The sequence below is a fragment of the Lemur catta genome, chromosome 8, assembly GCF_020740605.2.
Source record: "Lemur catta isolate mLemCat1 chromosome 8, mLemCat1.pri, whole genome shotgun sequence".
Taxonomy (NCBI): Eukaryota; Metazoa; Chordata; class Mammalia; order Primates; family Lemuridae; genus Lemur; species Lemur catta.
The window spans coordinates 70,613,331-70,639,177 of record NC_059135.1 but is presented as its reverse complement, the minus strand read 5'-3'; the positions used below and the strand labels follow the sequence as shown (position 1 = coordinate 70,639,177).

At 34.5% G+C, this 25,847-nt stretch overlaps 1 protein-coding gene across 2 annotated transcripts in view; it reads right to left on the bottom strand.

Moving 5' to 3' along the window:
- Nucleotides 1-346: 346 nt before the first annotated feature.
- ARL5A (ADP ribosylation factor like GTPase 5A) overlaps nucleotides 347-25,847 on the bottom strand; it is a 29,403-nt gene continuing 3,902 nt past the window's right edge. The window contains exons 2-6 of one of the 2 annotated variants that reach the window (XM_045558950.1): nucleotides 17,227-17,287; nucleotides 16,614-16,761; nucleotides 14,482-14,565; nucleotides 8,274-8,425; nucleotides 347-4,848 (exon numbers count right to left, since the gene is read on the bottom strand). In XM_045558950.1, coding sequence (XP_045414906.1) covers nucleotides 4,800-4,848; nucleotides 8,274-8,425; nucleotides 14,482-14,565; nucleotides 16,614-16,761; nucleotides 17,227-17,287 — 494 coding nt within the window. In that variant the 3' untranslated portion in view covers nucleotides 347-4,799. The remainder of the gene's footprint in view (nucleotides 4,849-8,273; nucleotides 8,426-14,481; nucleotides 14,566-16,613; nucleotides 16,762-17,226; nucleotides 17,288-25,847) is intronic. The other variant, XM_045558951.1, reaches the window with a different exon arrangement.

The window sequence follows — 25,847 nt, the reverse complement described above, 5'->3', positions numbered from 1 at the left end:
ACACTCAAAATTATTAACCACTAACTATGAGACTCAAGAGGCTACTCTTATACAAATGACAAACTTTTACTGAGAATTTCAAACATATAATTTTCTGTTAAAACTGTTTTAAAAAACAGGAACAGAGTTCAGCTTTCTAGTTTCCATATCAACTAATGCCAGGGTCATGACATATCTGTATCAGGAAGGAGAAAAAGTAGTTTTGCTTGTGCGTCATTACACTATGACCCAATTTGTTGAGGGTTAGGTGGGCATCTTCAATTTCTAGATTTTTTATTCAAATAAAGTACAAATTGTGATTTAGAAATCCTTCAGGCTATGTCATCAGTAAGACAAGCACATGTAATACCATAGAAAACATATATAATTTATTAGATGGACTTAAAAATCAACACAAATCAATTTTTAGGCACTTTTTTAGTACAGACCATGGGAATTTTCTACCAAAAAACAGCATATCTAGCAAGCTATAAAGATTTAAACTTTACTTTTTAGAATACACAAAGGTTAGACAATTGATTAGTATTGCATAACTAATCCAACTTTATCCTGTTACATTTCTTCACAATTCTACATGATTTTAAGGTTAAATAGAAGCAGTCACTTTTTAGTATCCAAAATTTTAAATTTTAGCTTTTTTTACTCCACCATCATGGTCTTAAAATAATCTATCATACATTCTTTGAGGGAACATGATATAGAAGTTTCATTTTTGTATAACTGGAGCTTTAGAGACATATTTTCTGTTATGTTTGCATCTACACAGTCAATGCATGACAGCTGGTTATTTTTGTCTTTTAAAGCCCATTTCAACAGGTTTATTTTGTAAAATAGGCTATTCATCACTAATTCCTTCAGATATCTAATGTTTATCTTTGATCTTTAAGTAAATATGAGGAAAAAAATGGAATGTGGGCAATAGTTTTAAAGATGTCCTTAGGTTAAATATTACATATAAATTTGGTTTGACATCTTTTTCCAACTCAAACTGTTTGAACTCGTATTCTCTGAAACATAACCATTCTTGGTAATGGGAAGATAATTCACATATAGCTTAATCCTCTCCATGCCTAATTAGTAGCTCAAGGAGCTGGCAGAGTCTAGGTATTTTTCTTTTGTTTATGAATCTACTTCTTAGCATATGGAGTTAAACTAAGAAGCATTAAAATGTTAAATATAGCATAATTTACAGAATTCTACTACTGGCATATTTATGCTACATATACTGCAAGCTGATCTTTTGATGAACTCAACAACTCTGACAATGCTCTGTAATGAGCAAAGTCCAAATCTGTAAATAAAGCCAGTAGTGAGAAGATAGCAAGAGCAGCTACTTAGAAACTAGAGAAGCTATTTAGAAATTAGTGATTTGGGGAACAATGTTTATAGGCAAAGTTTAGAACACCTCCAGGAGTGAGATGAGGTATCTTCATTGATAGTGATTAAAGGTACAAGAGAATAAGGGATAGCTGAACTATAGGAACGTCTATTCTGAAGTAATAAGTTCCAGATTATATTTGCATAGTGGGAGGGGTCAAAGTTAACTCATGTCAAGAAATCTTGTCTCTATCCAGTCTTGAAAAAGGGACTGATGCCAGGATACAACTGGGCAACTGAGAGAAGACGACCCCAAAGTTCACAGACAACCTATGATGTGGTGCTATTCCCTATATACAAAGTAGTGCATACTACACATACATTCCCACAAATGCCCATAGAGAAAATTAGAAATTTCTCTACAGTTTTTTCTATTTACACTAATATAAACAGCTTTTGAGGTTGTCTGTACTGTATGTGGTTGCTGCAGTCACAGCAAGAAATGTAAAGTGCCTATACAAGAAGGGACAATAGAGTCCCATTTCTAGGCATCTTAATATTATACACTAAGGAAAAGAACATCTCAGGGACTTCATGCCTTTCCTCAAGCTCTGTGCACTTCTCTATGACTCACTATAACTACCTACTAGGCACTTCTAAAAGGCCAGAAAATAGAAACTCCCCTTCCCTCTTTTTCATGCCACACTTCTAAAATCACTTTCACTACCTGCATTAAAAATGCCAGCCAGCAGTGCTAAAGCACTTTTTTATTCTTAAGGCAAAAATGTCATATAAGAAAATGATCCCCTACCCACTCCCCACTAACCCCTAATCCACCTGCTTTCATTGTATTCTTTGCCCATCATGAGGGCCAAGATATGCTGGGAAGATAAAGAGTATTAAAAATTTCAAACGAGAACCCTCAATATAATGTGTAGGATGTACTTTATAAATGCTATTATGACAAAATTAAACATGTTTAAATGCTTACAGTATATGATTACTTTTACCAAGATATCAAAAGAAGTTTTATGACTTTCAAAATTAGTATCAAAAACAGGATATTTAAATTTAGCCACATGTACATAAGTATGAATTTTTGTTCTTCTCAAAGCTGAGCACACTAACCCTAAATGTTTGTTTACATCCAAAAGTAGCATATTAAAAATCCAAAAACATTGCCTTTTGCTTCATTCCACTTAAACTACATACAAATTGTCAATATGACTATTCATGAGACTCTCCATCTTATTTGAAAGTAATACTGTTAAAATGATTTTGATATTTTCATATATAAATTTAAATCTTTTTCCCAGCTATAATTTTGGTTTTATGTACAGGTACACAGATATCACCTTATTTTTAATGCTTAGCTTAGAAGGATAGAAAACAAAACCATGTCTTATAAATGTGGTATAAGATTTCATGCATTCTCATGATGTCATGTCAATAATCTAATACACTAAACCAACTGTAACAATGCAGTGCATGCTTTAAACATCCAATTAAGAATAAATTTTAGCCAACACCTTTATGACAAGGGAATGTGCTAGTATCATGTTAAACTGATGTGGCAGCAGTCCAAGGGACTAAGCACATGATTATTCAAATTAAAAAATAAAAAGAACACAGGTGTAGACTTTCTGGGCTATTTCACAAAATATTTGTCTCTAATGAAACTATAAAATAAATTTGGGTTTCTAAGGGGATTTTTAATAAACATCAAGTAATTTCTTATAGTGATTTGAAAAAGTATGAGAACATATAGCAAAACTTAGCAATACAGGATTTACTTTTGTAAAAAGCATGTTGACAAATATTAAATGTTATGTTTGCATTTTGAACAATATAAATATAAAACACAAAACATCCAATGTTAAATGCTGATCTCCCATGGATCGACACTGGGTATTTTACATTTTATAGAAGGGAACTTTGAAAGTGTTTGTCATTATTCCTCATCAAAATCTTCATGAAATTTAAAAGGCTGGTATTAAAAGTAGGGTTTCTTTTTTCTTAAATATTCTAAAACATGTCAGTTTGGATCAGCTTTTAGACTTTCAGGGCATGAAAGAAATACAGATAGAGTACCCAAGAATATGTTTTAACACAGTTAGGATAAAGTTGTTTACAATTGTGACAGAAATATCTGTGACTTTCAGATACTGGAAAAAAAATACCCTAAGCAAATATAAAAGGTATTTTGGGTCAAGTTACTTCTTAGTACAAATAATACATTGCACCAATTTTTATACCAAATTCTTAAAAGCATTTAAAAATATTTGCATTCTGTAATTGTCAAACAATGTATTTATGTGGTAGAAGAAGATATAAGAATAGAAACAAAAAATCTCAAACAATCCCAAGTCCTAAAATAAGCAATCAAAAATTTGCAAATTAAGAAATTATCAACGTTCCTTGGAAAGTTTACCTTACTTTTACTCTCAAATTGACTTTGACTATTTGACACATAATTTAATGCTTAATAAGACTCTAGCTAAATTATTTAGTGATATTTGTAGAGTGTTACTTCTCTAGGTAGACATGTTTCACACAGTTTTTGATTAATGCTAAGAATTCATTTGATAATTTTAATCACAATTTATGATTAACTGATTAATAACTTATTCAGTAATTTAGATGTCATAAGGACCAATAAAAGGAATAATCTGATAATTGCTCACTGTGTAATTCTGCCCATTAGTAATACTAAGTCAAGAATTTGATAAGATACTCCACTCAGCTGAAGTACATTTCCATGTGTGTGATTGATCAACAACAACAACAAAAAACAGGTACACAATGTCAAGCTTTATCCTTTTCCTTTTTTTTTTTTAAGAGCAGCTCAATGATTTTGGGGGTTGGTTAATACAATACAGAGAACATAAGGGGAGAGTACAAAATGGCACTTAACACCAATGCCAGTACTTATCTCATTATGGTTATAAGTAAGGATATTATTAATTTTTGTATTATTTGCTTTTCTTTAGAACATAAATCAAAGCCATTAACTTGAACGTGAGGTATATACACAATACATACACAACCTTATACAAAATACTTTTTATAAGTAACATTACATTTTAAAATATTGGAAACTGAATATCTGTGCTGATTTGTATTTTGACTTAATGGAACAAGAAGAAAACATTCAACTAGGGAGGCTTATACTGATAATAAAGCTCTTAAAGTCTTCCTCTCCCTTTTACTTACCACTGGCTACACAATGTCCTGAGAGGATTCATTATGAGAAAAATGTCAGTCACAGCTTTAATAACTTACTTTGGAAGGAACTAATGAGAAAGCAAATTGGAAGGTGAGACTTCATCTTTGATTTCAAATAAGTGGTCTTAATTTTTCTTCTTATAGAAAAAATTTAAATCAGTTTATTATAAATATATCTAAACCATTAATTTTTGCAGCTTTCAGGTAAAGTCCAGCACTTCATTTATACAAAGTCTATGAGAAGAGGTCAGTAGAGATCATCTAATCTTAAGTCGTGACATCATCCATTCAAGTCCTTGGCACAATCTATAAGGAAAACAAAATCATTTGATTAAATTCTGAACTAAAAAGCTATGAACACCAAACTAAAAGAAGATATCACTTTTCATTTACTGAACAAAGATAAAAAATCAATGCAAGTGATGATGCAGCAAAGTCATATTCTCACATATGTCACATTCATGCTTTTTTGTTTCAGTTTTATCTCTAGTGCCTAGAACACTGCCTGACACATAAAAGGAGTTCAATGATTATACAATTAATATGCTCACAGACAGTAATATATATCAAAAATATGTGTGGTAATATATTAATATATCAAAAATATTTAAAATATCAATACCCTGTACTTTTTTCTACTTCTAGAAATATATCCAAAAAAAAAAAAAAAATCAGGGATAAACATAACTTACGTACAAGAGTGCTCATTAAAGCATTTTTAAAGGATTTAAATGTCTAGAAATACAGGAAAAAATTAACAGATTGTGGGACATTCATATGATGAAACATTTAAAACTATACTGTCAAAAACTATATTTTGATATAATAAAATGCTCATAATATAAAATGAAATAAAAATGGCAAATGTTAAACTAAATATATAGTTGTTATATACTAGATACATAGTTCTATAAATGGAGTATCTTATCAAATTCTTGACTTAGTATTACTAATGGGCAGAATTGCACAATGAGCAATTAAAACAAAGTATAAATATAATATGTATATTACATCTGTATATAAAAAATTTGAAGGCAATAAAATCTCCTATCAGTAATACCAGTGACTGCTGAACAATGGGTAATTGAACATAATCCAAAATACAGAAAGGGACGCTCATTGTGGTAAAAGAAACTAAAAGTTTAGCAAGAGGGAAATGGTGGTACACATTATGTTCCAACAAAATGAAGAACTATTATGAAGTATTAACTATTATCTATGACGAGCATTTGTAGATATGAAAAACTACATTATATTAAAATTTTTAAAAACCCTCAGATTTTTGTGTTAAGTCTGAGTCTAATAATGTAAAAGAAGACACAAATAGAAAAAAAATATGAAGTTAATAAATGGTTGTTTTGGGGAGGTTAGCCCTTATTTTTCTCCTATTAATAGATTCCTCACTTTTAAACTACTGATAGGAAATAGTACAAAATAATAGGTGAGTAGATTATTTAACTCCAAACTGTGAAATGAACAGTAGTTACCTACTAACAAACCAGAAACTATGCTAAGGACTTAACATCCACTATTTTAATTAATCTTCACAACACTGAGCGCAGAATCCTAATGTTAGAGGAAATCCAGGCTTGGCAAGGTTAGCAAATAGCAGAAGTGGGAGTCAAAATGAGGCCAAGCTCCAAAGTTTGTGATCTCCAATTCAATGAATCAAAATGTCAACTAATACTAAAACCAAGAATTTAGACCAGGATATTTAGACTGTAGATGGGGAAAAAGAACATTTCCCTCAAAACCAAACATCTCTACTTGCTAACTGCTGCAAATGGAAGTGCACATGAATAAAAATTTGAAAAGATACCATTATCTATTGTTTTCCTCTTTTTATAATGAAACCACTTTTCCTCTTTTAAAAATGAAACTGAGTTCATATTTACACTAATATTTTCCACACAATTACTCAATTGTCAAAGTATATAAATTAAATCTTATCAATCTCTTTATTGCCAACTTTAATGCTGATTGTGCTTTCACTTGACAGACAAAGATATATGTATGTAAAATATATACCTGAACATTTATTAAACTATTTGACAAAGAAATGTGTAACATTTTTACTTAAATGAATACATGGACAATTGGTATTATCTGTGGGTTTTTTTTTAATGAACAGGTTTGCTTTTTCAAGGTTCTAATTATGTCCTTCCAAATGTCTATAACAATGCCTTCTATTTCACTAAGATTTGGCTTCAATTACTCATTATATTGGTTCACCCTTCAACATGGTCTTGAAAAGAATTTCTCCCATTTCAGCTAATTCATCTTTATGTCCCAAGCTTTTGCCCTGTCCCAACACCTCAAAAACCTAAACCCAAAATCTAAGAGCTCTATTTAGAATCCTTCATCTCTAATTTCATTCTTTCTTCTCTGCTTTTAAATATAGTCATGTGTTATGTCTTAATGACAAGGATACATTTTGAGAAATGTGTTGTTAGGTGATTTCTTCATTGTATGAACATCACAGAGTTTACATAAACAAACCCACATGGTATATATGGCCTACTACACACCTAGGCTATATGGTATATCCTATTTCTCCTAGGCTATAAAACCTGTACAGCAAGTCACTATACTGAATACTGTGGGCAATTGGAAACACAATGGTATTTGTGTACCTAAACACATTTAAACATAGAAAAGGTACAGCAAAAATCTAGTACTTTAATTTTAATCTTCTGGGACCACCATCATATGTATGGTCTATCATTGACCAAAATGTGATTATATGGCACAGGACTGTATATACAGATCTGTCATATTTTGGAAAAACAACAACAAAAACTTTACTTTAGCTTGATCCTCCTTTTAGTTTTCTAACTGCCTCTATTTCATCTCTCCTTCCTCTTCTTGCTACACTCAAGAGTTCACCGCTATCTTTGTTTTCTACAATCCATTTCCTCTTTACTTATCATATGCCGACTTTCCCAATCCACAGAATTTGCTCTGACAGCATTTATTTATTCATTTATTGTTAAATTCAGTGTTGCCCTCCCCATCCTCCTGGTCCTTGACCTTACATTTGACTATGCTGACTACCACCTCCTTCTTGAAATACTTTCATATCTGGGCACTAGACCAGGGCAAAATTCTACTGTAAGCACCTACCTCTCTTCTAAAACCTGCCATTCCAGAATGAAGGACCCTTATGCCACACTGTCTCTAATTCTCTCAATCCTTTTTTTTTTGTACAGCCAACTCCCTCTCTTGACCACATTTGTGGCAACAGTGAGTATCCCCAAACTAGCCTTAGATGTGAATTCTCTTCTATTTCAGCTTCTTTATGTATAAAACATAAACTTAAAAACAATTAATTTCTAGGACTGTTATGAGGATTAAATGAAACGCAGTATGGAAAGCACTCCAGACACAGGATACACTCAAAAAGTATTACTTCTTAAGTCCCACCACCATTATAAGACATACTTCCTGACTTCTCCAGCTCTCAATGACACTCCTATGTCTCTAGCTCTTATAGCAACTATATTATCTATCTGCTTGCATGTATTAGTTCAGTAGGTTTCTGTGTATTATGTTTATGTTGTATGTTTTACTATTTACAGAGCTATCCTAAAAAGTCTCTGATTATAGATGTGGAACTATATCTTACATCTCTCCCTTATGTCTTGCATATAGTAGTCTTAAATATTTATTGATTTTAAGAAGACACATGTATCTAAGCTAAATACATGTTCTCTAAGAGAAAGACTTCTTACCCTTCGCCAGTAAGAGCACAGCATGCCTGGATATGCCACTGGTGATCTTTGATAGAAGTTAGCTTCAAAAACTGGGAGATTTCCGCTACAGTCATACATTCCTTAACATCTTGTTTATTAGCAAAAATCAGCAATCCAGCTTTCCTTAGGTCCTATTAAAGCAAACAAAACTGTGAAGGCCAGCACATTTTTCCATAGATTTTTCGACTTAATTAACAGAGTATTTTTCACAATCTTAGTAACCTAGAGTTTATTTCTCAACTATTCAACATAAAAGCACCTCACAGGTCATAGGCTAACAGAAGTTAAATGTAACACTAATACCTTTAAATAAATAAACATATACTCATATTGATTTACATATCTCTTATAGTCTTAGACTATATTCTTTATGGGCCTGAGTGCTATATTTAATAGTCCTGTCTTCAAATACTGTATATACCACTCCCCCATTCTCAAACCAGGCTTAAATGGCTACTAAAAATTATCCATAAGTATACCACTCAAGAGCTCTCCAAAATTCTACCCTATCCATACTTTTCTGCCTTATCTTACATCATTCACTATAAAAATAATCTGCTTCTATTAGCAATCTACTGCTTTCTAAACAGTTTTGGGCATTGCCATCCTTATGCTGCCCAAATCATTTCATCTGTATATTTTCTTCCTGCCAACTTCCTAAACCAGCCTTTCACAACCAAGGTTTTACAAGAGAATTACACTGTACAGAAAATGACTTGAGGGACTCACATTGCAAGTCTCCCAACAATGTACATAATTAGTACTTTCTAGGTGCATAGGAAATAAATGAATTTATTACAATGTATGCCTGAAGGCCTTAGGGCTGAAAGTGCTATCCTAAACCAATCCTATTCATCGTCTGAGACCTAACTTCTCTATCTTTGCCCATGAGGATTTATTAGAGTTGAATACACAATCGGGCCATCTTGGACTGGCATTAAACTTATCAAATATCCCCAATAAGAAGTTCTACCACTTCTATATTATGACGCAGAAGCAAGTTCTTTAAATTTTCTGAATATGTTCCTCTTTACTAATATTTATTATATAATCTGTGCAAGACACCCATCACACTAACCCTTTTCCAAATATAGTAACTGTGCATACCCGAAATGACTGGTATAATGTTTTACTCACAAAACAGGCCAAAGGTTCTTTGTCTCTTTCTGCCCTAATACTCTCCAATCCCCAACCTTTTTTAAAGCAATGGACTTCCCTGATTATCTAGTCAAAGTTATGGACCTTCACCCCATAAAAATGCATATGCATATATAAAAAAATTTTTAAAGTTTATGTATAACTTTAGGGTGTTAATACATATTCTACATTCTTTTCATGGATGCTGGGCTGAGAATCCATGAAGGATGTACTCAATTAGTGAATTAAACTCTCATAAATTTCTGCCTACAAGTATTAAGAGATATTGACAAAACTAAAGTTTTGGTCCAGGCTGGCAAGTTTTTGCAACTGTACTGAATGCTATCTTTCTTCTTCTTAGGGATTTTAATGAGATATTTTGGTTTCGATAATGTGTATATATGTTTGAAATAATAAAGTTGTCAATAGGTACAAAATGACACTGTTATATATTATTTTACTCTTGTTAGAATATAGTACTTTTTTTTTTTTGAGGCAGAGTCTCATTCTGTTGCCTAGGCTAGAGTGCCGTGGTGTTGGCCTAGCTTACAGCAACCTCAAACTCCTGGGCTCAAGGGATCCTCCTGCCTCAGCCTCCTAAGTAGCTGGGACTATAGGTGCGCACCACACCTGGTTAGTTTTTTCTATTTTTAGCAGAGATGGGGTCTCACTCTTGATCAGGCTGGTCTCAAACTCCTGAGCTCAACTGATTCTCCTGCCTCAGCCTCCCAGAGTGCTAGGATTACCGGCGTGAGCCCCTGCGCCCAGCCTAGAATATAGTTTTGATGACTTCTTTGATTCTTTCTGATGTATATAACAAATATTAGTATATTTCTTATTAGGTTAAAAGGAGTTATGCAAATGTTTTATATAATAAGCATGACTGACTTTTTGTTACAGTGCCCTCTGCAGGATGGCAGCTATTAATGCTACCACAGCTGATAATACTAGGTTAAGTACTAAGTTTGACAGTTGACATCTCTGACATTTCACTCTGACACCTTTTGTTTTATTTTTATTGTGAAGGTATATCCTCATTCTTTCAAACACATGGTTTGGCTTGTAATTATCTTTCAAATTGTTTTTTTAGAGCAATTTTTGTGAAAACATGGACATGTGGAAAATTCATGTTATTTTCAAATATGAGTCCTATCATGGAACCAATGCAGTGCAGACAGCTAGAAACACCAACACAGCGTTTGGGAAGGATGTGGCTAATGAAGGTACAGTACGTCGATGGTTTGAGAAGTTCCATTCTGGTAATTTTAATCTTGAACATGAGCCATGTGGGTGACCTGAGACCAAGGTGGATAATGATTAGCTGAAAGCTGTAGCAGAAGCGAATCCATCTTAACCTACTCGTGAATTAGCAGCAAGGTTTGACGTTACTATTCCAACAAGACTGGATCATTTGAAACAAATCAGCAAGGTCAAGAAGATGGATAGATGGGTACTGCATGAATTAAATAAGCATCAGAAGAGAAATTATCTCGAAGCTTTCCTTTCTTTGCTGTCACGACATAAAGGCAAACAATTTCTATACCATGTTATTATGTGTGATGACAAATGGACTCTTTCTGGCAATCACAAGCATTCAGCACAGTGGCAGGATCAAGATGAAGTGCCAAAACACAGTCCCAAACTGAATATTCATCAAAAAAAGCTAATGGTGTTTGGTGGTCCAGCACTGGTATTATCCACTACCACTTCATGAAAACTGGTCATGAAAACTGCAACCAACTGGATGAAATGATGAGGATGCTTGTGATTAAGCAGCTGACATTGGTCAATACATGCCGGCCAATCCTCTTACAAGACAACGCTGGACCACATGTTGCACAAACAGCACTGCCCAAACTATAAAGGCTGGACTTGGAAATTCTCTGTCATCTACCATATTCACCAGACCTTGCACCAACTGACTACCACTTCTTCCAGGCTGTGGACCATTTCTTGCAAGGAAATATATTCAATTCTCAACAAGCTGTGGAAAATGCCTTTCATGATTTCATTACCACTCACTATCCAGACTTCTTCACTGCTGGCATAAACAAGCGACCGTTAAGATGGCAAAACTGTTGATAGTTTAGGTGCATACTTTGACTAATTGTACTGCTTCTTGTTTGAGATATAATAAACTAAACTTTTGATTCGAACTTGGACATTTCATATTTAATGACCCAATATTTACCTAAATATTATGGCCATACTGCTAGAATGTAAAATTTCATGTTCAACTAGTTTCACCCATTGTTCAGTTCCCCTGTCTATATAAAAGGTAAAAAATTTGAACAGATGGACTATAACTTGTACACATGTTCTCATTATCAAGGATATACAATATATATTTTGTCTCTTATCCTAAATGGAAAACGGAACCATTATCAATAGTTGATATGTGGCTAAGTCATTAAGTAGATGGACTTTCCATGGGATGTAATTCCTATCTTCTGATCATGTAGGTTTCACTATTTCTTACTAGTGTGTGCTGAAGTCTTTTATATAGGTCAGGTTTGCTAATGCTGACATGTTCAAAGAACAAACTTCTCACTTAAATAGTTGGCACAATTTAGGACACATTGTTTATATTATTTTATTTGTAAGTAATTTATATTCATCACTCTTAGTGATGAATTGTTTGTAGAAGCCCCCAGACTGAAAATAGGAAAACACAAGAAATAAGGCCATTTGTTGAAAGGTCTCAAAAAGAAAATATATATATACATTGAATATAATTTTTTCTAGGTCTCAAGGCTCAAACTTTTTTTATCTGGGGTTCTTAATTTTTAAAAAATAGTTTTTTACCTATTTTAAAATATTCAGGAAAAGAGGAAAGAAAATCTTCCTTTGCTTTTTACACATAACCTCAAAACCAATTATGCATTATGAAAATAGATATATTGAATTATGGCTGTTCATCAACTTGACTTAATAAAAAGAGGTCGGAGAATAAAGTGAATAGCGCTGATCTTTTGTACATAGTGATTTCAAACCCTTGAAAACACTTTCTACTATATACTAAAGATTTTTGTTCTTAAGAGTCTAAGATGTGTTTTAGTTTAATCAAGGAGATTAAAAACAGCAATTACAAGTTACTATTATTTACTTAGCATCTTTTATATGCCATATATAGTTTCAATTTGTTTCTCAAAACTCCATTTGTGAAGATAATTTCTAGAAGTTAAGTCATTCTGAATAAAATTTCAGACTTTGGTGTTTGGAACTATTTCAAAATTAATGAGCTTCAAAATTTTACACCTCATTAAAGATGAAGCTTTGAGAGCTTTTACAATGTTTACAGTTTTATATTTTATAATAATGTAAAGAATCATTATCCAGTGATGATTATACGATTTTTTTGGTTAATGTAGTACATATGAAACATTCAACTAATGCCACGTCTAAACCTATGTTTCATTCACAGATTCTCATTCTTGGATCCACTTATCCCTCTCTAGAACTATGCCTATTTGGCTCCTCTTTACCCTACTGAGTGGCTTACCTTGCTCCCAACTTCATCTGTAATTCCTTTTTTCTCTGGTAATTTCCCTATTCAGTTTCCTTTCACTTTCCAGCTAGGCCCTATTTAAATCTTTTTCTTTTGATTCCCCCTAGTAAAGAACCTGAATGAGAATACCAAAATTCAAATTCTGGCTCTTGGAAAGCCGGTCAAGCCACATTGAGCTTTCTGGGCCTCTGTGCATCATCCACAACAGATAAGGTTAAGTGATCTGCCCAAGTTAATGCCCCCAGCTAGTAAAATGCAAAGACATTTTTTAAGCCTTCCTACTGGGCTCTTCATATACTGATCCTGCTACATATTGGCCAATTAGAGTAAAAATCAAATAGAGAGGCTACCTGTTAACAGAGTAAAAATTATAGCCAAGAGACAAATAACATTTGCATGTATTTTTCTTTTTCCAACATCTTCATAAAATAACCCTTTGGAATAAACCTAAGAATGTTCCATTTTTGCAAAATACAAAGTTGAAAAGAAAAAAAAAATTCCCGGTCTTCTGTCTCCCTTACAGCTTATTGTTTATATCCCAAATTAGAAATTTGGTAAGTGAATACACAAAAGCAAGACATAGTATTTTTTAAAACCCCAGGAGGTTTATTACAGCGCCCAGAATTAGAGTCCAAAATATGTAAAGGTACATCTTGGTGGCTGTGATCAACACAAGGCAAATGAGGAACCTCAATTTACAAAACCACTTCACTAGGTTTCCTAAAATCTTGAAAGGTTGACTGAAACATACCAAAATTCTTTGAAGAAATCTCAAAAGCAAATCATCAAGTCAATATTAAAATAAACATAAAACTTCATTACCAAGATATCCCAATTTTCTTAAGCTTTACAAAACCTCCACTAAAATAAAAAATTATACATCAAAATATTAATTTTTCTATTCCTACCCATATATATGAATTAAGAAAGTAGCACCTGTAATAAAAGGCATTCAAAAAGAATCAACTGACACTACAATAAATATTATGATTTTATAGTTTCTATTACCATTATTAAGTTGATCATATTATTCTGCTTATTGTCTGATTTATATCACCAGTAATATTTTTCAAGGACTAAGAAAATGTGGCTAGTCATATAGTTTTGTTTAGTCAAAGGAGTAATAGCAGAGAAACCTAAGGGCAATTACATTTAAATATTAGTCTGCTAACCGGGTAACAATCAAGAGTTGCTATGTATTTAGGTACTTTAAAATCTCATTTCCAATGATAATCATCTATACAATTAATCTATTCAAAATGAAAATAAAAGCCATTTGTAGGAATTCCTTTTGCCCAAAAAAACTTCTAAACCAAATTTATCTAGGATAAGTGAAATAAAGCCTATAATTGACTCCACAGTCTTTCTGCTGCTTCCAGATACATTTCCAATTTGGGAAGTGCCAAAATAATAAAATAGGTATGGCCAGCAGATAACTAAATTTTCAAAAAATTGGAAATAGATAGCACCCTCATGAGAAACTAGAAAGAACAAATGTGATACAAATACCCCCCCCACATCTAATGTAAGAAGACTACTTACCTCATGTGCTAACATTTTATAGAGTTCTTCTCTAGTTACAGAAATCCTCTCTCTGTCTGTACTGTCCACAACAACTATTACAAACTAAAATAATTACAAAACAAACATTAGTGATTACATAATTTAATATTAATAAAATTTATAAAGTGCTTATTTGAATTATAGGTTACTGTTATCAAGAAATTCAAATCTGCTGCATACAGTGGCTCATGCCTGTAATCCCAGCACTTTGAGAGGCTGAGGCAGGAGGATCACTTGAGGCCAAGAGTTCAAGAGCAGCCTAGGTGAGACTTGGGTCTACCCAAAAAAAAAAAAAAAATAGCTGGATGTGGTGAAGTGAGCCTGTAGTCCTAGCTACTCAAGAGGCTGAGGCAGAAAAATCCTTTGAACCCAGGAGTTTGAGGCTACAGTAAGCTACGATCATGCCATTGCACTCCAGCCTGGGTGACAGAGCGAGAGAACCTGTCTCTAAAAATAATATTTTTTAAAAATAATTAAAAAAAGAAATTAGAATCTTATGGGATTGTCGGAAAACCCAAGATACCTGCTACACACTGTAGTAGAAGCCCGAAGGTCTGATCCATTTCCAATTCAAATATATTTACTAATTTTTAAGAGAAAATAAGAGAAAAGAGAACATGATGCTAACATTCTAACCAATATATAACATGTCTGTTTTCTAAATTAGTATATTGAATGATAATGGACCTATATCCATCTATTTGCACTATAAATCATTAAGAAATACATTAAAGTTACTTCCAGACAATTATTATTTAATAGTATTAATTTGAAAACCTAAAAAGGCATGTATATGGGAGTAAACTAATGTGACAGTTAAGGAAATCAATTTTTTTAAAAAATCAACAAATTGATATCTATATATAAAAATAAGCTCTCTTCCTTATATAAATGGCACTTGCTACCTGAAGGCACAAATCTTCCCTTAACTGATGATGAGACTGGTATCAGAAGATGCAAAGAAAGACTTGCAAGGGCTGTGCTGTGTGGGACTAAGCTCTTCCTCAGCTCCGTAAGTACCAAAAAGCAAGAGGGAAGCAGGAGCAGCTGAAGAGTTAACTTTCTCACTTTATGATGGCAGTTATGATGCCCAAGTTAATTCTGACTGCCTATTAATATGCACTATCTATTTTTTAGCAGCAGATTCTAATTTCTAAATAAAACACATGATTTCCAGCATCTTTTCTATTCTTCAGAATTCGTCAACCAAAAGAAAAATGGATAAGAGAATTGCTACTTTACCTCTTCTCTCACTTGATAGCTTACTGATAGATGACTTTATTACTATAAAAATCCATTCTATTCCAAGGATTTTAATAAAGCTGTTAATTTTAAAGGTGTTGGCATAGATTTGATACCTGCAGCATTACATACTGGGGTATACCTTTACAACCATATATATCTTTCCTTCTCCAAAAAACATGACTAAATGCCACCATTAGGAGTGGTGGAAAATCAGGTGGTTAGAGATACTTAATAGTGTCTTAATGACTTAAAAGTCAGTTTTATATACATTTAGAGCATGTTTTATTAACTTCTAATAAGCACTATAAAAACAACTGTCACAATCTTTTAATTTACAGGTCTACACAATAAAATACTTAAATATCATAAGTCTGAAATTTTCTCTTAGAAATAACATGTAAATAAAAATATATGATTATGTCTAAAATGCATTATAATCAAAAAGAATTCTTTAATGTGCAATTGTATTGCATAAAAGAAAATACACAATAAAACTTTAGCTAGGATTCAAACCACTAGAGCCCTCTCATTTAACTAGGATTTTCTCCACTCTGCCAAACATAAATAGTAAGAGAAAAATGAAATTACACAGTGTCATTATATTAATAAAAACAATTACTTAAGACAAGTTTTGGGATCAATACACAATCAGATAATCAACCACACCAATTCTCCCTATAGAGGTTCAATGACAGTGGATATACTGAACAATGACCTTGAAATAGGAAACCAAAGATTTTACTAAGCTGAAACTCTCTCTACGTTAACATACTACAACATTTCAAAAAGATTAACTATAAGGGTTCAAATCTAAGTGTTTCCCAAGCATTCTGCTGATAGACGTTTTAGTATATAAGAAACATTACCTCTGTGTTAGTATAGTAAGTGTTCCAGGAAGAACGAAGAGATTCTTGGCCACCAATATCCCACATTAGGAAACGTGTATTATTAATCACTATCTCTTCTACATTACTTCCTATTGTAGGGGATGTATGCACAACTTCATTCATAGAACTGAAAAAAAAAGTTAATATATACTACAATTAGCAAAGAAGCTAGCTTGTTTGGACAATTTCTCAACCAAGGACAAATCAAGCATGATCTCCTTTTATATTTTATACCCACATATCCTTTCCCCACTAGTTTATAACATGAGTAAGCTAAGGAGCTGGAACTAGACAGCAGACTATCTGGAATATTCTAGAACATTCCAAGAAACTCAAAACAATTATTTTTCTACTTTCTACAAACAAAAGAGCTGTGGTGCAAAATAACTGAACAAAATACTCGATGTAATATAAATTTCTAGCTCTCTATAAGGAGTTGTTTACATTTGGCTCCTAGTTTATGGCCAACCTGCTTTCTCACATAGTAAAATGAGGCTCCATATAATTTCTTATTACTTTCATTGATCAACTATCAGCTAGGCAGAAAAAGTGACTAGAACTAAAATAAATTTTTTAAGTAGTTAATACTTACAATTGGTAAAGTATAGTAGTTTTCCCTGCATTATCCAGCCCAACAATGATAACTTTGTGCTCTGAAATAAAGAAAACACCAGTGATTTATTAATTATAGACCAAAAAATTAAAAATTCCCTATTTCACTCTTCTATCTATGGTATTAATTCAATGTATGGCACTTTATACTTTCTTGGAACTCAACATCCTAGCAAGACCAGCAGCAGTGTGCCATTATGCTAACTTCCCCAGCCCCGTTATTCTACAGAGATACCTCCCATCTTTCCAACCTACTCTAGGAAGCCAGAAGCACTACATTCTTTCTTTTCCTATGGAAGCCTACTCTTAATAAAGTATCTCAAATACAAACACAACAATTTACAAATGACTTAATGCATAAATGTTTCATAATGGATTAAGTCAATGAAGTTCTAACTGCATAATTTTAGGTATCAACTGAGTATATACATATAGGGTAGGGTGAATGGGAAAGAAAAACAAAGGACAGTCTTTTAAATGGGCCATTGTTATCTATATAAGTACATTTAAACCACAGGGCCATTGTAACATGATAAACAAATCCAAGGACCTATGGCTATGGTGGCAGTGACTTCCTTCCCCCTTGGCTTCTGTGACACCACTTTCTCTAAGTTTTCTTCCTTTCTTCTCATTCATCTTTTTTTCATTGACTCCTCTTCCTTGGGTCTTTCTTCAAAACACATTCATGGCCCCCAGATGTCTTCTTGTACCCTCTTCACGTTTTAGCCAGGCATTCTTAGGACCCATCTATTTCCAGGCTGTTTAAAAACAATTTCCAAAGATAGCACAGTGTGCGGAAGAAGCTAATGTCCAAAGATGGCCTCTGGACAGTCATGCCCTTGTGAGTACCCTACTTTTGAATCTGGGCTGGCTCTATGACTTACTTTTAACCAACAAAAGGCAGCAGAAGTGAAAGTACATGACTTTTTTTTTTTTTTTGAGACAGGTTCTTGTTCTTCTGCCCAGGCTGAAGTATAGCATTGCGATTGTAGCTTACTGCAACCTTCAACTTCCAAGCTCAAGAGATCCTCCTGGCTCAGCCTCCTGAATAGCAAGCACTACAGGCATGCACCACCATGACTACCTAATTTTTTAATTTTTTGTAGAGATGACTGCCTCGCTATGTTGCCCAGGCTGGTGTTAAACTTCTTACCCTCAAGTGATCCTCCCACCTCAGCCTCCCAAAGTGTAGAATTACAGGCATGAGCCACCACACCCAGCCTGAGCCTAGATCATCAGAGATCTTGCAGTTGCTGCCTCGCTGTCTTGGACAACTACCCCTAGGGTAAGCCAGATACTTCATAACAAGTCGAAGACTGCTGTGCAGTTGAATGAGTAAGTCCAGTCTGATTGTGTACTGAGACCCTGTTGAGAGAGATGACCAGTCAGCCCCCAGGTCTTCCAGCCATTTCAGCTGACATGCCAGACACATGAATAAAAAAGCTATCTTGGATATGTGGCCTGGTTGAACATTCAGATGACTCCAGTTTCAGCTGCCATCTGACTGTAACCAAATGAGAGTCCCCAAGCTAGCATTTTCTAGCTGAGCTCAGTCAATTCATAGAACCATAAAAAATAATAAATCATTAATTTAAGTCACAAAACTAAGGAGTAGCTTGCTTCATAGCATTAGAGAATAAAAACACTATGGAAAAATTCATGGTATTATATGACCTTGTGCAAATAACTTACTTATTTCTCTGACCCTAACTTTCTTCATTCTAAGACAGGGAAAATATTATAATACTTATGTTTTGGGCTGTATAACAATTAAGGTAGCACACAGCAGTGGCTAGCACCAAGACAGACAGTTCCTAACCTGCATTCCCAAATCTCTCCTAAACTCTAATCTACCCAGTAGACCAGTAGACACACACTGCCATTCTACATATCCATAACCCAATATTCAAAACCTATTTCTACTTCTATCTTACCTAATTTACTTAATGGTTCTACCATCATTTCAGACGCCCTGGAAGGTTATTCAACATTTCCCTCAACGCCAACATCTAATTTGTCACCATGTTCCGATTCCACCTCAAAAATATATCCTGAACCTGCTTCCTCCCCATTCTCCAAGTTGAAGTCCTCCTCACCTTTTACTTTAAAACCTTCCCTAAGTGGTCTATCTCTAATCCATCTTCCCACTGTATGTCATTTTTCTGCACTGTAAAGCTGATAATGGTACTCTCTTATTTAAATTATGGTTCCCCATTTTGATAGGGAAAGGCGGCACAAGTTCTCAGCATTGTAAATTAAGCCAGTCACAAGTGACTAGGTTTCAGCCTTATCTCTCACCACTACCACCAGGTATCTACAGACTTAACAGGCACCTGACTTATGATGGCTCAACTTAAAATTTTATGATTTTTGACTTTACAATGATCTAAAAACAATACATATTCAGTAGAAACCACACTTAAAATTTGAATTTTGATATTTTCCTTGGCTATTGATACATAGTAAGATACTTCCTTGCAATGCTAGACAGTGAGTATGAGCTGCAACTCCCAGTTAGCTACGTGATCATGAGGGTGAACAGCCAATACTGTACAGTGTACTGTGTTTTTAGGTGATTTTGCCCAACTTCAGGTTAATGTAAGTGTTCTGAGCACATTTAAGGTAGGCTAGGCTAAGCTATGATGTTCAGTAGATTAGGTGTATTAAATGTTTCAACTTAGAATATTTTCAACTTATTGGTACATAACCCCATTGTAAGTCAAGCAGCAACCATAAAGTTCAAGCCACTCTCCCTATGTAAACTACACATGTGTTCACAGCAAACATTTCTCTACCTCTATGTGTGGTTTCTCCTTATGCTGGAATCAACTTCTCTAATTCTCCACATAGTAAATTCCTACTAATCTTTCAAGGTCCAGCTTTCCATGTAGAATCACTTTCTCCTACTTTCCCACAATACCTCTAATCTAGCACGTATTCTATCTATCTATCTATCTATCTATCTATTTATTTATTTAGAGTCAGGGTCTTGCTCTGGTGCCTGGGTTAGAGTGCAGTGGCATCATCATAGCTCACTGCAACCTCAAACTCCTGGGCTCCAGTGATCCTCCTGCCTCAGCCTCCCAAGTAGCTGGTACTACAGGCATGCACCACCATGCCTGGCTAATTTTTAATTTTTTTTGTAAAGATAGGGTCTTGCTATGTTGCTCAGTCTGGTCTTGAACTCCTGGCCTCAAGTGACCTTCCAGTCTCAGCCTCCCAAAGTGCTAGGATTATAGGCATGAGCCACCACACCTGGCCACATATCCTAATCATTTACATGTGCACTAATCTCAGCTTAATGAGGCTCCCTTTAACTGTACAGAACACATACTAATCATCTTCATATTTCTAATGACTACAACTCTTCCTATCACAAGGTAGGTACTGAGTAAATGCTGAATTAATTATTCATTTTATAAATAATAAATGTTGAGGATTATAACACTTCAAGATAAGATCTTGATAATTCAAATGATAGACACTTTCCAAATAGTTGCCACTTAGCATAGAGGGTACCTCCTGTTACACAAATATAGGAAGATCAAGTAAAGAGAACATTTTAATACAATCTGTTTTATCTACTCACCTATTTCTTTGTAGAAAGAGCAGGCAGCTTAGAACTACTAGGATCCTAAAGTAACATGACTACCTTCCCCTTATATAGGTTCTTAAGAATCATTTTAAAGATCCAGGGCCAGTCCACTTCATCTTTAGAGATGACCAGGGTGAAGGAACTGAAAAAATGCTTAAATACAAAGATGATACTTGTTGAAAGTGAAAGGTTAATAATAACAGGTAGAGGGCATGCTGAGAGGAACTCAGTTGAATGACCTCCAAGAGATCCTACCAGGTGACATGTCTCTGGTGAATTTACCTATCTATGGCCCTTAGTCTCCCAGGTCCAGAGTAGAAAGAACCCAGAGAGGGTAACTCACAGAAGTGACTAAGATATAGCAATTCTGCCTCTCTAACTACATTTTCCTATGTCTCCAAACTAAGCATTCCCTTTTTATGACATAGCTCTTCTTCAGTTCTATTAATACAAGCACCTATAAACAATTTAATGTAAGTAGAATTCATATCAGACTATACTCTGATCTCTGACTTGGATAAAAGTTTTTAGCTTTCCACTTGAATACTGATTTTTAAGCATTTTAAGCATTCTCAGCTTATTTTTAGGTTCCAGGAATGTATTTTGTAATCCCCCTCCCCCCACCCTGGTGTATTAGCTATAGGACAAAGTTTAGACAGACTTGCCAATACTCAGAAAGAAAATATATTTCTCTGACAAATAAATGGTATCCTAAAAATAGTACAAAATTAACAGGACAAGTCCAAAAGGAAACAATAAAAATAAAGGCAAAGAATCTATGATATATTACAATAAAGAATGATTAAAAAATACATTATATGTAAATATACATATAAATAATGTACACAGAGTACAAAAAGTACAAAAGACCAACCATCTCTTAGTTTCTTACACAGTCCTTAATCAGTTAAGGAGATTAAACACTTCTTGCAACCATTCTACCATTTTTCAAAATATTTTGCTATTCTTTTGTAATTGCTTTCAGAGCCGGAAGTGGCAGGCTCCCAATGGTGGCAAATCTTTTAACTTCTGAAGATGAAACTGATTTTAAAGAGGGAGGTGAGCCTCTTGGTATCATCTAAGTCATAAGGTAAAATGTATCTAAAACGAGTGATATCTTTTTGTTAACTGAGTTATGATCCCTGAGTAAGAAGAATGATTTAAAAATTTTTCTCCAAAGAAATTCTAAAAGGAGTTTCAAAAAGTATGTTGAGTAATAGTAGGACATACCAGTGGAAAAACTATCCAGCCTCCTAAAATGATAGCTTTAAAGATAAAAACTCTCACTTGGGATAGGTGTTTTTTTTAAAGTGGTCCTGTTACTTTAGCCATGCTCCTAGGACTGATTTCTTTTTCTTTTCTTTTTTTTTTTTTTGAGACAGAGTGTCGCTTTGTTGCCCTGGCTAGAGTGAGTGCCGGGGCGTCAGCCTAGCTCACAGCAACCTCAAACTCCTGGGCTTAAGCAATCCTACTACCTCAGCCTTCCGAGTAGCTGGGACTACAGGCATGTGCCACCATGCCTGGCTAATTTTTTCTATAGATATTTTAGTTGGCCAGGTAATTTCTTTCTATTTTTAGTAGAGACGGGGTCTCGCTCTTGCTCAGGCTAGTCTCGAACTCCTGACCTCGAGCAATCCACCCTCCTCGGCCTCCCAGAGTGCTAGGATTACAGGCGTGAGCAACCACGCCGGGCCTAGGACTGATTTCTTGATTCCAAACCCAGTGCTTTTCTAATACTTCTATTAGGAAAAACCAGATAGGCAAACAATATTGAAGAAAGATTCTTTATCATAACTGGCCACAAGCTGAACAAGACATGGTAAAACTGCTCTCAACAAAACCACTGTGCAGTAACATGTAGATATACACTGAGATGAAGCAGATGAGATGACAGAAGGGGTTTATACCAGAAGGATTTCATCTTCTCATAACACAAGTTAGTTGCCAGCTGAGGAAGGGATAGGGGTAACAGTTTCAAGATGCCTCACTTTTTATAGCCATTGTACACAATCAACTAGAGAATCAATAAGCTAAAATTACTGATTAACAATCTACCTAACCTGTGGTGGACAGAGACTTGAACTGTTGTAAATCTTTCTTTTCTAGTGCCTACAAATAAAGAAAGCACTCTGGGGAGAAAAGGTATGGTGGATGACACAGGGTAATAATCCATGTCTGGCATGGTGGAACATAGAGAAAAGAGTACTAGAGATGATGATAAGAAAGTAATGAAGCAGCTAGCCATGGCATCTGGGCAGGGAAATGCTACTACAAGGCTAGGAATGACTGGGAAGTCCTAGTAGGTAAAAGGTTAGGTTAGCTGATAGGATAAAGCAGGAAAAATGAAAGGTAAGAAGGCTATGGACAAGAGGAGGGAAAATATCCAAAGTTCTAAAACTTGTAGGCCCTATATCCTTCTGCCTCTGTCCTATATTGAAAGGTAAGTGGGTAAGTGCACAGAGATAGGATCATTAGATAAACGTGATGAAAAGGGATGAATATGGCAAAAAATGGTTAAAGCCTTGACCCAAATCTTCCTCTAATTTCTTTACTGACCTATCTACTAAAATTTAGACAAGCTGGTCTACTCAGTCTCCAGAATGTGACAGGGACTTTCCAATCATTTAACTTTGCTCAAACCATTCTCCACAATGGAGACAATCTCCTTGTTCTGCCTATCTAATTTTAAAAATTCAATGAATTTCTATGTCACCTACAAATGCATAAATATGCAAACACATCTCCAAACTCTTAAGACATAAAGTAGATTTCTAAAGTCAATCAAGGGAATGCAAACTAATATATTTTAACATATGAAGTTTTAAAAAAATGGTTACAATACTTTAAAAACAAAAAGGAAGAAAGAAACTCCAATCAAACATGTATAGAACCTGAAAAATCTCCAGGGAACCACAGATTCTGTGAAGCAGTCTAAGATCTCTTTGGAGAGCCATTCCAATAAAGAATCCACGATCCTGAGGAATCTTTACTTCCTTACCCTGCCTAAATGCCTACCAGCCACATCCATTACCAACTTCTATTTGCTCCCTCCCAAGACTTGTCTCTATTTGAGTTTTTTGTTTGTTTGTTTTATAATAAAGAACCTATGACCATTTTAACAGCTTCCTAAACCTAAGCTATAGCATGTAAGTCACAACAAGAACTATAAAATTAAGACATAATTGTGTAATGAGCTCAGATATAAAGGTGTCAACTCAATGTTAACAATCTAATTTATTCCCAATGACAGGGTTAGATTATTCACAGTTTCTAATACTAAATCAACTTCCATTGAACATCCTTATGACAGCATAAGGTACACTCCAGCCTGTACCTTTCATTAACAAGGTGTAAAAGAATTCTATAGAAAACATAAATTTGCAGGCAAAAAGTGCTATGATGCACTTCAGAATAAATACTCCACAGAACCTAAAATATAATATGCATACTACGAGATAGCGTTATTGTGGACAAATGGAACTTTCAGCCACTTCAACTCTTTGATATATGTGAATCATCACAAGTTTACTTGTGGCTTAATATGATTTTTCTTTTAGGATATCTATGTCACAGAATTCTGGCACTTACTCAAATAAGCCAAAACAACTACACACTGTTATAATGCTTAGATGGAATTGTGAGTTATCATTTAGGCTTTAGTTTACCATTCAGTACTTTACTGTTTTATTATAAAAACCCTTCTTGTTTCCCTTCTTCATTTCCTTTTGACACACTCAGGCAGCCTACCGGTTCCATACACTGCCAGTTTCTAAAAGCTAATATATACTCCCCCAAACAGCCAGTCAGTAAACTAAGGGGAGAAAAAAGTAACTGTCATTCTGGAGAAGTTCTATCTCTGTGAATCATACAAAGTCAGAAAACACGAACACCAAGGCAAATAAATTGGGAGTCATCCTGATTATTCATTCTCATCTCATATGCAAACTATCATTAAGCCCTATCAATTCTATGTTGCTCAGAGCAAAAAATCCATTTGTCATGTTCACTATAGTTCTCTCAGTCCATAGCACAGAGCCTGGAATAAAGCATGTGCTTAATAAAGTATTTTTCAATGAATGAGTAAATAAATCATATCTGGAAAATATAAAGGTTAGGAGGAAGATATCTGATCAAGTTACTTTGTATTAAAAATTCAATTTTCAAAATGTAAAAGTATCATCAATAAAAAACACTTTTCTTTTGCACCTACAGGTTGCTGAAGTAAAAGCAGTGATTATACATGGCAAAATTAGAGATTAAATCAGAAGGCAGAAATCACAATAATTTGAACCTGGCAAGTTTAATGTAAAGAAAGTAACTATTACAGGGGATTGGAGTAATGAGGGATTGGTTAACAATAAATAAAATTATAAGTATGACAAATGTAGGGAGCATCCACTACCCCTGGGGTTGAAATATAGCTCCTCCCACTCCCTCAGGACTGAGATGCAGATCTTCCTGGAGGGCACAGCCATGGCTCACTGAATGGCAGAGAAGTAGTTGTGGTGAGGTGACAGTGTTATTTGCTGGAAATCCTCCTTCTAGGGTGCTAGGGAATACTGTTCATTGGGAGGTATTTCACTTGAGGCCCTCCATTATGAAACCAACTGAGGTAGGAACTAGGGAAAAACTGCTACTGATCCCTACGCAGTGTAAGAGCCAGGCCCAGGAGGTGTTCATGCTGCAAGCACAGCCTGTCAAGAGAAGACACTATAACCAACAACAAAAAGCCTTTCCCCCATAATGTCCCTCCAGAGCTATTGACAAAGCTTAACATTGTGCCAGCAGGCAAAAGAAAAATATTAAAAGACCCACTCCATTTCCACAAGAGTATGCAAAAAGGGTCTACAGATGGTCCCCGACTTACAAAAGTGCAAAAGTATAAACCGTACTTTGAATCCCCATACAATTTTCACTTTCAGTACAGTATTCAATAAGTTACACGAGATATTCATACTTTTATTATAAAATAGGCTTTCAGATGATTTTGCCCAACTGTAGGGTAA